General features: G+C 38.1%; 1 protein-coding gene across 12 annotated transcripts in view; it reads right to left on the reverse strand.

The window, feature by feature from the left end:
• The window catches only part of AKAP9 (A-kinase anchoring protein 9), a 164,714-nt gene that overhangs the window by 44,641 nt on the left and 100,980 nt on the right, over positions 1 to 19,093 (reverse strand). For 11 of the 12 annotated variants that reach the window (XR_008310385.1, XM_053265330.1, XM_053265325.1 and 8 more), the window contains 4 exons: positions 15,010 to 15,172; positions 6,220 to 6,432; positions 2,989 to 3,027; positions 592 to 824 (listed from right to left, as the gene is read on the reverse strand). Coding sequence is in view for 11 of the 12 variants with exons in the window: in XM_053265330.1 (XP_053121305.1) it covers positions 592 to 824; positions 2,989 to 3,027; positions 6,220 to 6,432; positions 15,010 to 15,172 (648 nt within the window). In the remaining variant the exon portion in view is untranslated. The remainder of the gene's footprint in view (positions 1 to 591; positions 825 to 2,988; positions 3,028 to 6,219; positions 6,433 to 15,009; positions 15,173 to 19,093) is intronic. The other variant, XM_053265323.1, reaches the window with a different exon arrangement.

Here is a 19,093-nt window from a genome sequence, read left to right on the forward strand (position 1 = left end):
TCACATATTTAAAAATATCTACATTTTCACTGCCTTACACTGAGTCAGATCATGGGTCTATCTAGATCAACAGGAACTGGCAGCATCTCCCCAATTTCAGACAGGAGTCTTTCTTACCTTGGGATGCCAGAGATTGAACCTAGGGCATGTTGCATGCAAAGCAGATGCTCTTACCACTGAGCCATACCTCCTGCTAAGCTATAGCCTCTCCTGCGGTATCATTACTATTTTCAAAATGCACAGAAAATACACTTTTTCTATTCAATGGCTGACATACCATGCAAGAGTACATCAGCTCCGTAATGTTGCATGCACGGAAGTTACACAAATGTTGCAAATGCAAAAACTGTGTGAATGACAGTACACAACACTGGATGTCTCTTGTATAATGCAATTTGCACAATTTCTGTGTTTGCACAATTTGTGCAACTTGCACGTACACATTACTGGGCTGACAAACGCTTTTACAGTATGCCACCCAGTGTTACATAGATGATCAATAATTCCTCTTTTCTTTCTCTTTCTCACCCACTCTCTCCCCATTTTATTCTGTCCTAAATAACCCTGAAAGATCATGAGTGTCTTACTTACATCTAGAAATTTTTTTGTTTTCTCAAGCTGTTTCTCCAGGGCTTGGTTTTGTTGCCTTAGATCCATTAGTTCTGCATTCTTTTCTTGTTCTAGCTCCAAAAAACGGTTGACCTGCTCCTCTATATCTGTTTCCAGTGCCTTCACCTGCTTTTGAAGGTAGTCATATTCCTTTTCAGCTTGTCGCTGCACTTCTATTTTTTCCTTCATTAGCTTTTCTGTCTCGGCCAGCAACTCTGTTATACAAGGGCATCAATTGGTTTTACATATGCATTGATAGTTAGTCTATCACAACAAAACCACTCCCAAGACTATGTGTCCATGCTGGAGCATAGTGAAGGATGGAAATAGGTTTGGGTTTTACCAGAATGATGTGGTATCTCTCAATAGAAAGAAAAAAGATATCACAAGAAGTCATACAATACCCCAGAAGAAAGGCCATGATGCTCTGTTTCCTTTAAAACATTTTGATTTTTTTTTAACTACCCACATATAGAACATTACATCACCATCACAAAAAGTGCATTAATGTGATTTAACTGGGGGAAATGTATGATGCCATTAAAACCCAACTATCTTCTCATCCAGTAGCACTGATTCAGTCAACACAATTTTTACAAGAGGCACATATAACATTTTAAGGCAAAATACAAGAGACCTTCACCTGGTGAGTTACAAGAGAAGCAAAGGAGGAAATTTCTTACCTGCAACTCAGATTTTGTCAAGGGTGTTGCATGAGGACACACTCTCTCACCCCTCCCTCTCCCCATCTTTTAAAATACTCGTCATAGTTTGGGCTTCAAAACTTAGTGCTTGAAAACTTAGGATCTATTCAGTCATCACCTCAGCAGTGTGGGAGCCACAGTAGCACATTTCCTTCCCACACCATTCCAGTACTGCTGAATATCTGTAGTCAAGCTGAAAGAGCGGGTGACATGCCTATTTCCCATGTTCAGACCACCCCATCTGGAAGTTGGGGCTCCACTGATATGGGAAGGAGACATTCTGTGGCCTCTTCCCACATGACTCTGGGTTTCTAATGCTACCAGAGCTGCATAAAGAGGGGACATGATGCAGCAATTTTCCTGTCACTGACAAGAGCATCAGAAGGGTCCCAAAATAAATATGTTGGCTGACATCCAGACTAATGCTGAGCTAGCTCAAAGAACAAAGTTGTGCACATGCAAGGTGGTCTTATGGTTATACAGATGCTCAAAGCTGTACACTCTCCTGCACTCTTTCTGCACTGGTGCAAGCATTGCACCTGAACAAAGATTATGGAACAGGGACTGACATCCAGACAACATTGTGCTAGCACAATGAGAGAAGATGCTTCTCATCTTGCAGAGCTACACAAAGTTATAGTGCTCTAATGTCGTGCAACCGCTACTGCAAGACCTCCAGAACTCATACAGGTTTCACAAAACATTATGCACAACACATTATGCAACTTGTCAAAATCTTCTGCTAGCACAAGGACTAGTTTGGAACAGAAATCCCTTCTTTGTGCAGCATCTTTGCGCTAGTGCAGCAGCATTGTGCTTTCACATTGCTCTGGAACACAAGCTCCTGTGGAATTAGCTAGTGCAACAGCCTTAGTGAAACTAGTTAGAGTAGTTCTTACTAACTGTACAACTAGTGCAAGTACAGCATCAGTCTGGATGTCAGCCATTGCTTGATGTTACATATCCTGGCACTCCTTCTGGCTATAAGGATTTTATAATGTGCAATATAATAGACAATTTTTAACAGTATGAAGGATTATATATGTTGCAATCAGAAGTCCCTTATTGATTTCCAATGGGCCTTACTTCAGAGTCATGGATTTATGGATTAGGGCAGGGGTAGGGTGACTGGGATGATGGGAGCTGTAGTTCAACAACAGCGGGAGTACCAAAGGTTGCCTACCCCTGGATTTGGGTCTTTTGTCATATAAATGAAAAATCATTTAGAACAATCACCAGTTAATGGCCATTTTCTTGTACCACACAATACAGACCATCATCTTACATCATGCTTGCTTGTTCAAACATCACATGTCAATATAGAAGTTATATTTGACAAAGGTTTTACCAACCAATATATTTGCAGTTTAAAGCAAACAAGAGGTTACTAAAAACTTAACACTACCTGAACTCTTAAATCATTACAAGACTAAGATGATGGTTATTAAATGAATCTGCTTTAAAAAAATCTTTATTAATGTATCGTACTTAGAAATTATGAGCAATTGTTAAGAAAAAGAAATCTGTGAGCATGAAATGCAATATCAAAGCTGCAGGCCAGTAAAAGTTAATGTCAGTAAGCTGAAAGCCCAAAGAAAGACCATGATTAATAAGTGTCAGTCGTAGTTAAATCTGCCACCCAGTGAAAGATTGGCCATGCAATATACAAACACACCTGCTTGGGAAGCTGCATCGACTGCAGCATCTACTAGGCCTAGGAGAACAGAAAAGGAAAAAAAACAAACAAGAAGCAAAAGTAATTCACATGCCATCTATAGTTCGCAAGGTATAATACTGTATGAGAAACATGAAGCTGAAGACAGGATGTGGAGTTCAGTGAAAATGTCCAATGACATAAGGAGATGTGTAATTAATTGGTTAGGTACAATAGTTATGCATTTTCCTACCACTTCATTGTGGAGCACACATTTATTTTTCTTGGCAGTTTTTTGAATAGCTAACTCCCATAATAAGTATTCTAGTGTATATTCCACATAATAAACCAGCTATGAAAAATACTGGCTGACATGTTGAGAAGCCATCCACTGCCGTAAAAGAGCTGCATAGCCAGGTTGCTCTGCTCAAAAATTTGAGAAAAATTCAGCAATTGCCGATTCCCCTGCCTGCATTAGTGAACTTTGCCATCCACAAATAGGTCCCTGAGGGCCATGCAGCCCTACAGCTCTCTTACAGCAGTGGATGCTTGAGCAAGATGTCAGCTACTGATTTTGAGATTACTGCAAAATAGAAAACCATATGCTAACAGTTTTACAGGCTATATTTATTCAAAAGTAATGAATTGTTGCTTTGGCATTGTTTTTGAAAACTGACATTTCAAATGCTACTTACAGCAGTTATTTAGGCCATATTTAAACACCTTTAGCAATTCATTTTACCCCTGCAATAAAATACTACATCAAAAGAGATGTTCCTTACTTCATTAAAGCAAACACTGGTTGAACACACACCTCAGCACCTTAAACAAACTGTGTGTTTTCTTTTTCCAAGATAACCAGCACAAAGGTGAGCCAAATGTAACAAAAAACATTTTCCTGACAAGCTTCTTTAAAAAAAAGACGAAGTTATATGTATCTATGTTGCTACACACATTAAAAAGGTTGTTTTAGTTATGTTGTAGCAAAGATCTAATGAATGGGAAAACGTGTAGATTTTCATCTGTGTATTTTTCTGTGGATGTGAAGATTTTTCCTAACTATACTAATATTTATATATTAGTATATATATTATAATATACTTGAGAGTTTAAGTTTGCAGTGCTGTGGTTTAGTTGGATTTCAGTAATTAAAATCCCAGTTCAGCAATGAAGTTCACTGGGTGATTGTGGGCAGCCCCTGGGTGTGGGTGACCATCTTTCAACCCTAGCATGTCTCTTAGAATAATTTTGAAGCAGAATTCTGAGCATATGAAGGAAGGCCAAGTTAGAAACGTAATGCATCGCTCCTGAAGTCCACTTTGGACACTTAAAAGCAAAGATCTGACTGAGTGTTATGTTGAATATGGAATAAACTGTGTTAAGCTGTCTGAGTAATTTATAGGGGGTCATATGTCTGTGTCCTACATTGATTAAAGTAGCCTTTATTTCTAATGATCAGACACTGTATGCTTGCTCCTTTGTTTCCAATAATCCCAGAGATATCAAAATATCAAATATGTTATGGCTAGGATACACCTGAATATGCCCTGCCTGATATGCCACAAGGAAACCTTCTCAGCCCCAACCCTAGTCTATTATTTTTCTTCTTGGATCACATTGCAGCTAGGGCCCATTTCAGAGTTCAGTTTTGCTTAAATATAACTGCCACATCTGTTAGAAGGGGCTTCAGACCTTGAGCTTTCAACTTGGGGTTCAGTCATGGGGCTGGAGAAAGGACCTGTATTAGATCTCTTGACTGAAGCATCCATTCTTGATAAATAGCACCTTTCACTGCTTTGAAATGGAAGGTGACAGCTACTGGTTTTCAATGTTTTAGGACAGGTTTAGTCCCAGTGGTACAGCTGGATTAACCATCTAATCTAGTTCACTAACTGCCAGAGCAAGGAGAATGGTAAAGGCTCTCCAAAGAACAAGGACATAACATTGAAGCTTGATTCTGCTGGAAAATAATGAGAAATCCTAGGACTAATACAGGTGAAACTCGGAAAATTAGAATATCGTGCAAAAGTCCATTAATTTCAGTAATGCAAATTAAAAGGTGAAACTGATATATGAGACAGACGCATTACATGCAAAGCGAGATAAGTCAAGCCTTAATTTGTTATAATTGTGATGATCATGGCATACAGCTCATGAAAACCCCAAATCCACAATCTCAGAAAATTAGAATATTACATGGAACCAAGAAGACAAGGATTGAAGAATAGAACAATATCGGACCTCCGAAAAGTATACAGTGTACTGTGCTTGATTGGCCAGCAAACTCGCCTGACCTGACCCCATAGAGAATCTATGGGGCACTGCCAAGAGAAGGATGAGAGACATGAGACCAAACAATGCAGAATTGCTGAAGGCCGCTAATGAAGCATCCTGGTCTTCCATAATACCTCATCAGTGCCACAGGCTGATAGCATCCATGCCACGCCGCATTGAGGCAGTAATGGCTGCAAAAGGGGCCCAAACCAAGTACTGAATACATATGCATGCTTATACTTTTCAGAGGTCCGATATTGTTCTATTCTTCAATCCTTGTCTTCTTGGTTCCATGTAATATTCTAATTTTCTGAGATTGTGGATTTGGGGTTTTCATGAGCTATACGCCATGATCATCACAATTATAACAAATTAAGGCTTGACTTATCTCGCTTTGCATGTAATGCGTCTGTCTCATATATCAGTTTCACCTTTTAATTTGCATTACTGAAATTAATGGACTTTTGCACGATATTCTAATTTTCCAAGTTTCACCTGTATTTAAGACCGGGGTCTAATGAGGTATTTGAATGCTACCATTAGGTATCCTGGTAGGTAAATCTGAAAGTTCTTACATTATTCAGACATGAAGAGAAAAGTAAGGCAGAGTGAGTAAGTCTATGATAACACTTTGTACTGACTGCTATACTTGGTGCTGTATATTTGTCCCATATATACAGGACATATGGGTTATGTTACCTGGAGTGCATAGGTTGCTGTCTGCAGCAAGTGTGTTCGCTCATCTGAAATCGTCAGGTTCTCAAACATCTGACAGGTGTGTTCTGTTTGTGGCAAAGAGGTTTCTCCCGACTGTGTGGATTGGACTGAGAAGTGTGGATTGTCCTGTTGTGCAGAAAGCATCTGGACCTCATAGCTATGTCCCTCCCACCTCTACAATTCTATGAACATTAGTGGAAATTATCAGAAATTGAAGTGGTAAAATCAGAAAACACCTTTGGAAGACTAGGAAATACATACGTCGTTCTATTGGTCCTGCATCAGCTTTCATAGCATCCTTTTGTCTGAAGAGTAACTCCTTCTCTTCTTGAAGCTGCTGCCTCTCAGCCTCTAGTTCCTGCAATTTGTTACCTGTACAAAGAAGCTCTTGCTCAAGATGGTCTATTGCATCTGTTTTTTCCTGGATTTGATTTTCCAGAAGTGATTTTTCATCTGCATAGCCATCAATAAGATCTGCAGAAAGAACAGAAATACTCAAATGAAACATGGTAAACTGCCCAGAGATGAAAGTTTGGGGCAGTGTACAAATTTGAATGAATGAATGAATTAATTAAAATTTCAAGCAGATATTTCAAAACTAGAGCAGAAACAAAAATGTTACAAACCTTCTGGCAAATTAATAGGTAAACAGAATTGTTAAATTCTCAGTAGGATAGCTTTATCCTAAGTGAATGAAAGTATAATATTTTTTGTCTACAATGTAAGGTTTGCTTTAATTAATTTTGTGAAATCATTTTCTCACAGGGGTGGAAATAAATATGTGTTTAGACATTTGTGTGAAATATGCTATATTCACACACCTACCTGGTTTGCTGGGATTCTCCTCCAACTGAACCTATACAGACAAGCTCTTTAGCTTGAAGGTTTTAGTGAAAGAAAATGCACACTAGCATTTTACAAACAATTACATTAGCATTACAAACACATTAGCAAACAAGATTCATACTAAATGCAATGGTACACCTAAGGAGAATAAAAAGTGTTCTGGATAAACAATGTTATAATGAATCCCAATTCTTTTTAAGCAGAATATAATTTGCCTACCTTCCCAATGATACACGTTTTATGAAAGCACCTAAGAGGCAAGTAGAGCATTCCCATACCTGTGTGCCCACAGAATGGCAACAGCTACATGACTGGAGTTCACAGGTCATTCTAAATACTGCAGGACTGTGACCATCAATTACATGCCAATATTTATTATTTATTTATTTTATTTTAATATCCAGATATTAACAGGAAATTGGAATTTACATAAGGGAGTCTCTGAATGAGCATTTGAATAATAATAATAATTTCTATGTAATATGATATAGTAGAACTGAACCTGTTTCTTCCCAATAATTGCAGCTATGTTTCTTCAACAACTTGCCTATATAGAACAGTTCTATAATATGATCTTTGAAATAAGGACCACTAGTCAATTACACGAACAATTATTTGCATGCAAACCCTGGTGTCACAAGAAATTTACTGATGTGTGACAACTGCTCAGCAGGTTTGCATTTATTTTATCCATCACAGGGTCTGTTTGGATATTAGTTTTATCTCCCTTGTTCATATTTCTCACCAGTAAAGATTCAGGGGAAGGGCAAGCCTGTGCAAGTCTGAATCTGGCTCATGATCACTCCATGGGGATAACCAGTGCACATGAACATAAGGACTCTCTCCTACATCCAAATATGACAAATGATGTTGAATTCAAAAGAGTTCCAAGTCATAACCATACTGTGCTAGTGGGCAGAACCCCCTGCTAACATAAGCAGCTTCAACATGCAGACTATTCATTTATTTGTCAAGTGTCTTGGGGTGATGAATTTTTTAATTAGCAAATTTTCTTCTTGCAATTATTTATCAAACTTCTTGGCCAAAATCGGCTTAATTACAATATGAATCCTACTAATCTGTTTTGTTTATGGTTCAGAAGTCTTTTAAAAACAGGTGTAATTATTATTTCCCAGCTTTTATTTTATTTATTTATTTTATTTATATACTGCTCTTCCCAAAATGGCTCAGGGTGGTTTATTTTGATAGAATTATAACATTAATAAGTCCCTTTGTTACTGTACCTCAGTGTTCTTAGGTTTTGCAGACAAATCTCCCTCCACTTTTTTCAAACTTTGAAAATATGCAAGGGCTGGAATTTAACACACATGTTTTATTTTTTAAATGCAGGAATTTTCTATTTTCCTGGAAAGGCAGCCCTTTCTACACATATTAGATAGACTGTGTTTCAAATACCTGTTTATTTCAAACACACCGTAGCTATGATGAATGCAATGTTCTTAAGGAGACAATAATTAATAATATCCTCACACTGAATCCGCTATTGTTGGGATGGATGGCTAAGCAACCATTTGTCAGGCCTGCCAAAAATTTGTCCATTTTAAAAGTTATGTTCACCTGCCAGACTTTAATATATTACCGCCACAAATTATGTCCACACATTTTTTTAACCACTGAAATTTTTCTAGCATGGGAGTTATTGATTAATGAACTCCCAGATTAGAGCAGAATCATCAATACAAGGTACTTAAACAAGTTTTCACAAGTTGTTGATTGTTTCAAGGCTGAACAAATGGGAAGCATGACATCTCACGGCTAGTAGTCACTTAAAATGTTCGTTGAAGGAGTATGATAAAGTGACAATTTATACAGAAGTAGACTGTGTAGTTTACCAAAATGCAGTTGCTATGGATTTAGACTTGGCAAGTACAGGCATTTTAAGAAGATGCAGACCTAAAGAACTGCATAAACTTCATCACGAGCTAAACGTTCCAAGAACTCCAGTCATCCCCCCACGTTTCTCCCCACTGCTCTAAATTACAATTTCCCTAGCCATTGATTAGAGGAACTGGAATGCCTTCACTTGGCTGGGATCCAGTAATAACTCTGGGCATGCCTAAGAGCCTGTGCTATGGTCCCCTGTGGTGCAGTGGGGAAATGCTTAACTAACAAGCAGAAGGCTGCCGGTTCAAATCCCCGCTGGTACTATATTGGGCAGCAGCGATATGGGAAGACACTAAAAGGCATCACCTCATACAGCGTGGGAGGAGGCAATGGTAAACCTCTTCTGTATTCTACCAAAGAAAACCACAAGGTTCTGTGGGCGCCAGGAGTAGAAATCAACTTGACGGCACACTTTACCTTTAAGGGCCTGTGCTAGGCTAGTGGATTTATTGTGGTTTTTAAAACAGTGAATCCCCCATGCCATAACACAACCTGCTTTTCAAAGCCCCCTTAGTTTCACAACTTATAAGCTTTTTGTTACTGAGGGGCTAATGTTAGGCACTTGGAAAATGCTGCATAGCTCTTTGGATCCTGGCTCTTGTTTTTTTAAACAAACAAATAAATACAAACAACAGGATTTCAAAACTGCAATGTATTATAAGCAAACGGTATGTCCTTACTATTATAGATTCAACAGTAAACCATCTACTAGTAACTGACACTTGTACCCCTGGCCAAAACAAGAAGAGTACTGACATTTTAAAACAGCAAATCAAGCCACAACACATAACACTATTAACAAATAGTGTTTAGGAAAGATTGTTTGGCTGGAAACTAGTTTTTAACAGAATCCATATTTTGAATTGAGCAAGAGGAAAAGGGACAGCAACCTTTGCTCCACTCACAGACTCACTCCCACAAAAAACCAAAGCATAGACAAAGGGCTCCTTTAACCCTGCTCTTCCCCAGAATGAATACTAACAACTGGTCTGGCAGAGGACTTCCCTTACGTATCACATTTCCATTTGTCTTTGATTTGATTCATTCATAGGAGTGAGTAGCTGATATTCACAGGGGTAGAATGCTGACAGAGATTCTGTTGCTGCTCACTCTGCATGTCTGTGTGTGCACATGAATGCACAAGTGTGTTTAGATGTAGTTAAGGATCCTGTTGCCTGGCCTCACTTAGTAGAAAGCAGTTAAGATGCATGGCACTGAGGAGTTGAAGTTTATCATTAACGGTTATGACGAGAACCAGATAGTATGCCTTGTGGGGTTGGATTAGGCCCCACTTGTCTGGCTGCCTATTCACTAAATACAATCGAAGAATTCAGACAATGCACCCATGAAGTAGGTAGGATACACTTTGCAATGCTCACCTCCTCCCCAAACCAGTGCCCTTCTTTGAATGAGGCAATGCTAGTATGAGGAAGCACCATGGTTAGCCTTCTCCCACACAGCTTGGCGATTCATAGGTAATCCTAGTGTTGCAGGAAACAGCTACTGTTACTACTACTATGAATATTTACATACTGTTTTTGAACAAAAGTTCCCAAAGTGGTTTACACAGAGAAACCATAAACACATATTTATAGCATCCATACTGTCAAAGTAACATAAGAAACGGCCCCCATACTTTCAAAGGTCCTGTTACAAAAAGGGCCAATTACAAAAAGGCTATGGATTTTGAAAAATACTCTATAGAACTATAAACTAAGTAGAAGCAAAAAGTGGTGGTGTTTTCAAAAAGCAACAGAAAAGATGGATTATCCAATAGATGTGCAAACCTTGCTTGAATACACAAAACTTAAAGCTAATCAGTGGTATAGGGCAGGCCTGCAACTTTGCTCCCCCCCCAGCTGTTTTTGGACTACAACTCTCATAATCCCCAGCCACAGTGGCCAATAGCCAGGGATTATGGGAGTTGCAGGCGATGTTCCCTCTAACAGGGATTACCAGATGTTCTTGACTACAACTCCCAGAACCCCCAGCTGCCATGGCTTTTGCTTGGGGATTATGAGAGTTGTAGTCAACAACATCTGGGAATGCCTGTTAGAGGGAACACTGGTTGTAGGCCAACATCTGCAGAAGGGCTGGAGTTGAACAGGCCTGGTATAGGGTTAGAGACTCAGTTGTTCTTAAACATATTTAAACACCATTATTAAGGGATGCACACGGATAGTTAGTGGCAGTTTGGTCTGAATTCAGACCAAATTGCTGCTCCACAACCAGTTTGGTTGTATTGACCAGCTTGGCTGGTCGAACCAGGGCAAACAGCCACAAAGTGGTTTGCAATCGAATCGGTTCAGCCACATACCATCATAGATAGGTATATGTTTACAAGTTTGTTTCTTCCAAATACTGGGTGCCCTTCCTTCTATGAGCAGATGACTTCTTCCACTCATAGAAAGACATCCTTCATGAACAAAAGGGTTGCTTTGGATCCAACCATAGGAACATAGGAAGCTGCCATATACTGAGTCAGACCACTGGTCTATCTAGCTCAGTATTGTCTTCACAGACTGGCAGCAGCTTCTCCAAGGTTGCAGGCAGGAATCTCTCTCAGCCCTATCTTGGAGAAGCCAGGGAGAGAACTTGGAACCTTCTGCTCTTCCCAGAGCGGCTCCATCCCCTGAGGGGAATATCTTTCAGTGCTCACACTTCTAGTCTCCCTGTCATATGCAACCAGGGCAGACCCTGCTTAGCTAAAAGGACAAGTCATGCTTGCTACCACAAGACCAGCTCTCCCTGGCAACCCATTAGTTGCAAACTACGGAAGCCAGTAAATACAGAGCAATCAGACTTATGCATACCTAAAAGGCTAAATTAGATGTTCTGTACAAGGATTATTATTATTATGACATTTATATCCTGCTCTTCCTCCAAGGAGCCCAGAGCGATGTACTACATATGTAAGTTTTTCTTTCACAACAACCCTGTGAAGTAGGTTAGGCTGAGAGAGAAGTGACTGGCCCAGAGTCACCCAGCTAGTTTCATGGCTGAATGGGCATTCGAACCCGGGTCTCCCGGGTCCTAGTACAGCACTCTAACCACTACACCACGCTGGCTCTCAGGCTCTGGATACCTTAAAGAACTTCAGATCCAAGCAACTGTAAAACTCAGGCAGACCAGTCCAGATTTCTCTGCCAATTTATGAATATGTTCACAATTCTTACATAGTTACATACATACAGTGTTAGTGGAACACTGGATTGCAGCCATTGTATATGGCTGCGATACAATATTTCACATGATATCTATACATATACATATACATATGTATAGCAAGCAGCATACCTGTCCTGACCTACTGATACTGATACAAATTATATGGACTAAGGTACAAGAAAGATTGAGGTGCCAAATACTAACTGACTGAGGTGTTAAATACTGCACCCAAAAGTCCAATGGACCAAACAGCAATTTAAAGATAGGGAGTCTGGAAGGAGTCGTAAGTAGGCATTTTCAAGGAATAGCAAAAGGCATTCACTAAGTGAATCAAGTAAAGACGTTCACCACTCTTGCTGTACACACATATATACTTTAGAAATATAATCAGGCATTGTTTGTCCCATGTGGAGATCAATCTTTACAACAGGACAGAGGAACATAATTTCTTTTTGGAAAATTTGTGGTATGACTGCATTTACTTGAACATAATACACAAGAACATGGCCAAACAAGAACGTTTGCAGTCTTTGCAGCTTAAAACCTGTCCTTTTTTTTTTTTTTAAAAAGGAGACTTGCCATGTTGTTTAAAACTATAAAAACTACATTATAAAGGCGTTGGTTGCTGTAATGTTGGAGAGAGTAAATGAAAAGTGCTTATGAATCAAACCTTTTCAGCTTTTAGATGGCATCTGCTTTCAAAAGAATTGCCTAAGGGAACTATTTGGCAGCCATTTGAATGTATTTTGGATGTTGTGGTAAAATGCAACCCTAGACCACAGATTTTGCAAAGATGTCAAGAATTGTTCTACGCTGTTTAAATAGGGGTACAGCTACTATTTAACACGGGAGGGGAAAATGTCCCTGGGTGGCAGCTTGCTCTTTACTCTCCCCCTTCTGCCTCACTGAAGAAGGCGGGGCGGGGCCAGGGATACCTTTTCTCCCAGGGGCTCTTCAACCTTGCTATGCCCCTGGGTTTGAAAGTAAAAGTTATGTGCTGATATACAACATAAGAAGATGCCCTTAATAGCAGTGAGTTGGACAATTAAACATTAGGGTTTAGTTATGTTCTTCAGTATTTTTTAATTGTTCAGTTTAGTTCTGGTTTCAGATCCCAACTTTGAAAAACTGGTTCAAACTGGCTTTGAATCAGCTTAGGCACATTTCATGCAGAATAATATCAAACTCTGCAATTCTACAAATCCAAAGTTTGAGAGAAAATGGATTTTTTTTTAAAAAAGAATAATTTTTAAGTTTTTTGTTGTTTAGATTATTTATATAGCTTTCATTGGAAACTTTAATTATAGTTGTTAGTCACCATGGGTTTCTTGTGTTAAGAGATAAAAAGCAGGATATACATTTTAAAAGTCTTTTACCACACCATTGCAGCACTCCGGTTGTTACTACAACCTATTTTTATATCAGCCAGAAAGTATTTGAGTGACAACGTATAGTCTCTTAAAAGGTGGATTCATGACATCAAGCTGGTGAATGGTTCAATGTAATCAGATTGTGGACCCTTTGACACCTAAACGTGCATTGATCTATTACCTGAACAGCTGTTGAATCATTCAAAAGTCTGGGAGTGTTCCCTCTAACAGGGATTTCTAGATGTTAATGACTACAAATCCCATAATCCCAAAAGCAAAAGCCACTGTAGCTGGGGATTCTGGGAGTTGTAGTCAACAACATATGGGAATCCCTGTTAGAAGGAATACTGGTCTGGAATCATGTGCATCATAGGGAGGAGTTCCCTGAAAAGCATAGTTTGTGACAGAAAATACAGGCCATGTGAATCCACTAACAGTAAATTGTCCCTGTATTTACCTTTTAAATATTTTAAAAGGTAGTTGATAAAGTATAATTAAGGTTACATCCTATTTCTTAGCCCTTCCCTCTGCACTCCTAGACGGGAAATATAAACGAGTCCCATATGCACTGTGTCATTGTCCTTGTGGCTCAGGGGATATAGAGTCAGTTCTTCATGTTATTCTGTATTGTCAATTTTATAGGGATGCTTGTAGTAAGTTTATTGCTCCTCTCTTAAAGGACTATCCTGGTCATACAGATCAATTTTACTTGGATGTTTTATTGTCAAATTTTAAATTTGTTACTTCTATAAACGTGGTCAAGTTCTGTTTTGTTGCATCCAAACTTTGTAGAGCTTGTATCAGCAATTTGAATATTTTGTAAATTATAATTGTATTATTTTAAATGTTAAGCTGGTCTAAGGACCCTAATAAATTTACTACTACTCCTATTTCTTATATATTTTGTTTTGTGCCTTGTGAAGAAAACAGTTTTCAAAACAAACTGAATTTCCCTTTCCCTACAATATCTATTGAAAGAGCAGGTATACTGCTGATAGGTTGTCAATTGCTGTAGAGACCTGTTATACAGGTTTAACAGATTCTGAATCATATACAGAGTAGTGTGATATTCTGAGACCAGAGTACATTACTCCCATTTCACAGGGCTTTGCAACCATTTACCACTATAAATATTTACTACCAATATTGAGATACACATTGAAAAAAATATTCAAAAGAATAAAAGAATTCCATATACAGTAAACTTTGCCAGGTCAGAACACACCATTTAAGTAGTCAGTTTGTTGTTTTTCCTAGCAATATACACTCAGGAGAAAGTTCTTGTCTATCCCAGAAACAAAGGAACAATAATTCAAAGGGAACAACCTTTAGCTTAGCTCAGTTTGAAGTGCAGATTAAGAAGAAAGAGGATAGATCATACATCTCTGATATGTCTTTAAAGTTCCCATCCCTTAACAATGTTAGTATTCCCTCCTAACCTTTTAGACAAGACATATACTTATGTGTTCTATTCTTCATTTCTGCTTTCTCTCTCTCTCTTTCTGTCATTACGGCTGCTTCTTTCTTTGAATTAATTTTCTTTTCTATTTAGTTGCAACCACCTTTTCTCTATTGCTGGGGGGGAAAGGAAAGGATAATTCATCCATAGCTGCCTGAAAAACTGATGGCTGGAAAGAAATCTAATTGCTCTATAATTTTGAAATCTTTAGGCATTTTTTAAGAAATTGTAAACAGTGACAAAACAAAGAAAAGCTATTTGCAAATCTTTGATGTCCCAAATAGCAGAGGAATCATTACTCACTCTCTGCTTTGCTGAGCTCCAATGCCAACTGTTCTCGAGCTTTAACTTCTTCATCAAGCCGCTCTTGTAATTCCTCCTGACATTTGAGTAACTCAGTGGCTTCTTGGTCCCGTTTAAAGGACTCTCGCATAAGTTCTGTCTGCGTAACTTTTGCATGTTCAAGCTATGAGATAAAACAAATGAAAAGGTTAAAATATTATTGTTTTGAAAGGATCTCTTTTCCAAGTTTTATCCTGGAAACAAACTTGTCATGGAACTTGATCAACCTCCAAACAGTGATAGTTAATTTTTATTAACTTCAGTAGCAGAGGTTCTCAACCTGGTGTACTGCAGATATTGCTGAACTGCAACTCCCATCATGCCCAGCTACAATTTACTGTGATGGGAGTTGTAGTTCAGCATCATCTGGAGTACTACAGGTTGAGAACCCTTGTTCTATAGGCTTCTAAATCATACATTTATTGTTCAAACAATGTGGTTCACAAGATTAGCAAATACCTACACACCATAGTGCAATGAATCACACTGTCACATGGCCATATCCGTATTCAAATGCCGGAACTTGAGGTTTCCTCATTTATGTCAATACACCTTACAGCACATGTTTTTTTCAGCACAGTATATTTTCTTTTGTGGCACATTTTACCTGAGAGTTTCTGATTAGCATAAAAGAAAAGCAGTGTAGGATATTTCCTTCATCTCCAAATAATAACTCAGCCTCATGAGAAATGTTACTGTTTTCTACTACGCACAAATAAACCAACAAGCTATGTCACAGAACAATGTTCATGTACATACAGTTCCGTTCATGTTAAAGGTCAGAGAATCACACTGAAGCAGAAGCAATCCTAGAGTAAAGGTTTCTTACAATCTTTACTGCAAGCATGAATTAGTACATGAAAGGAATTGCAGCTTTCCCTTCCATTGTTAAACTGGAAGAGATTACACTTATTTAACTGAACAGAGTTTAAAGTGAAAACACAAAACGTTACATTTTTCTAAAGCCAGTCCTCTCCAAGACCGGACTACGTAGATATTTCACGTTGCAAGTGCCATAAATCTTCCCTCAGTACTAGTAGCTTTAAAGGGTCTCTGTCTCTGAGCTTTGATAAAGAATCACCCAATATAGTAACAGGATCAGAATCACAGAAAAGACTTGGGAAAATGAAATTCTTAGTGCCATACATTTCAAGTAAGTTTTAAAATTAAGAATACAACAACATCAACTTGGTTAGAAGACTTCTTGCTATCTCAGTCAAACGTACAATTGGCGGGGATTGGGGGGAGTCCATTATAGTATCTTATATTGCTAAGGTCAGTATAAAGCCACTGACATTTCATGCGGTACTCAAATTACTAAGTGACGAACCCTTATTTGTTTAACTGCAGGAAATAAAAAGAACATATACACCCTTGTTTTTATGAGTCCGGCTGCAGTTGGATGTTTAACACATATACACATATTATCTTGTAAGAATATGCTCTTCATAGTGCATGACTTTAACAAAAAAAAAAAACCCTCCCCAAAACTTTACTTGTAATAGACCATAGCTTTGTCATTAATAAAGCAGTACTGTGATCAGCTAACACTGGTCCTTTCCCAATGAAGGTAGCAAATTAATAGGAAGCAATGTATGGAAACCAGCTTCAATGTATAGATACCAACCTGCCCCTTCCTCCCCAGTCCTGCAGTGCATATGTGGTTAAATGTCCTATGTCCAGCAATCTAGCTTGCCTAGGTGGAGGAATTCCCAACTAAGTGATCTGCTTAAAAAATTAATACTGTATAGTCAAACTGAAGATTCTCCCATTCTTTTGATAAATGACACCCAACTATATGCAGCCTATTAAACAGGTGAATATTACAAAATATGCTACTCTATTATATTTTAGTAACTTTTTAAAAAAGTAACATTAGATTGTCATTACTTTCGCTTAGGTTGAACTAGAAATTAAAATTGTTATTAAGGATTTAATTCACCTTTAAAGCAACTCATGCAATATTTTGCCTGAAGTATGCATTTGCCCCTCATTTCCCATACATATCATTGCTAAATACTGGTCTCAATTGGGAGGGAAATCAGAAGCACGACTTATGCATTGAAAATATTTCTTAGTATTAAAGTATTTTTGTTAATAAATATGAGGCTTAAATGTTAGTTTAAAATGGTGTGGCTTAGATATCTTATAGTGTCTCAGGTTTAATCACTAATTACTAAGGCAACATAGGTATCTGGAACATGTTACACCTGGGTCTTTTAATAACATCAAATAATAAATTCAGTTCTACTTTATATTATAAATAATTTAATAAAAGTTTGACTAAGTTACTTTACAAAATAATAAATGGAAATAGATTCAATAATATTATAAAATGTATTAACTCTTCCCCATTACAAGTTCTCTTAGCTGTGTAAGAAAACCAACCAACATTCTTTTAAATTTACTTACTGAATAAGGGGGTGTAGGCAAAGAAATTTTAGAAACAACTCTTAATTTATGTCCATTTTTCTTGTGGCTAAAATGAAAAATTGAAGTATTTACTACTACAGAGTTATCTTCATCCAGTTGGTCAGTGAAAGGAAAAGGGTATGGTAAAGGCACACGAGATTCAACTTCAAAAGTATCTTCTTCTTGACCTTTTTCTGACTGCAAGCCATTGAATATATTTGATGCCCAATATGTACGGTAGGAATCCATTCCAGAATAATGTGTTGCTGTCCTTTTTTCATCAGATAAGATTATTTGTAAGCTAAAATATATTTAAGTATTCTGGGGAAAACAGCAAAGTAGTTCACCAATTGTTTAACTGCTGCAGAGCGCCAAGAACTATCCATTCATACTCAAGATAAGAAACCCACATCGCAGGGAAGTCCTGGGTAAATAAAAGTGTGTCAACATTTGCACACTTCACAGAACTACTGTCTTCCCCTTCGCTGCCTTTTCCCTTAGAACCAAACCCCAAAAGCTATTTTAAAAATGAAAATGACTGGTAACACAAGGCAGGTATTCACTGAAGGAAATAAACTTCGCTTCATTTTTGTATCATATATACTGCAGCAAGCAGTCAGTCCATCACAACAAAAAACTGCAGCAGCTGTCAACATTTAAAGATCTCTTGTAAAGCAAAATCAGGGACACAGTCATCAAGCAGAAAGCTATTTGGCTTTTATTCTTTTCTTTAAATCACAAAAAAGCTGATCTGAAGTCAGGTAAAACTCCATTGTAGAAAGCAGAAAACTCTCTCTCTCTCTCTCTCTCTCTCTCAATGTCCCTGCCGAGAGAAAGGTCAGGACACTGGGAGTGGCTTAATTTCTTTGCTACAGGTATAAAGGCAGATGGAATTTGAATCAACACACCCATAATAAACCTTGCCTGACAAGATTCACAATCCATGTCAGAGCTCAGAAAAGATTAAAACAAAAGTTTCAGGACTACAAGATTTTTCCACCCCTTTAAACAGAACATATTAAGCAAATTGCCCTAAAAAGGTGTACTCTAATAATAGTCTAGTACTTTAAAGATTGTTTTTTGTTCATTAAATCTATAATTTGTTCATTACATCTGTCATTAAGAGCAACATGAGACCTTTTCTGATTTTTAATGTTCACAACCTTCAGAAACTCCCAGCAATGACTGTTTCTACTGAGAACAATGTGCAAGTCAATGAGTTACACAACAGGCCAAATTCAGACTACTCTTAGACTTTTCTGTCACAAAGCAAACAAAGAAAAGGAGAGTTGTCATTTTACATTACATTCTGTGAAGAAACGCTTTGTAAAAGATGCCTTTATTGGACAAGGGAAGTGAAAGCTTTAGTTCAAACTTGCCCCTTCGGCATTCTCTGCTTGTTGGCTTGTAATGCAATAACTCCTTTGACTAACTGAGATATCAGAATGAAATATCTGCACTGTATGTTAAAGATATCCACACTGTATGTTAAAGAAAGGATAGAAACTAACAAGCTAAAAAACCTAGGAGGACCAGAGTCCTGTGGGTGACAATACAAGGCCTGAAAGGAAATGTGCTACTAGGGATGTGCTATCGCCCTCCGGATCAAAACGCTGACAGTGACTGGGAGTTG

Source organism: Hemicordylus capensis, chromosome 6, assembly GCF_027244095.1.
Source record: "Hemicordylus capensis ecotype Gifberg chromosome 6, rHemCap1.1.pri, whole genome shotgun sequence".
Taxonomy (NCBI): Eukaryota; Metazoa; Chordata; class Lepidosauria; order Squamata; family Cordylidae; genus Hemicordylus; species Hemicordylus capensis.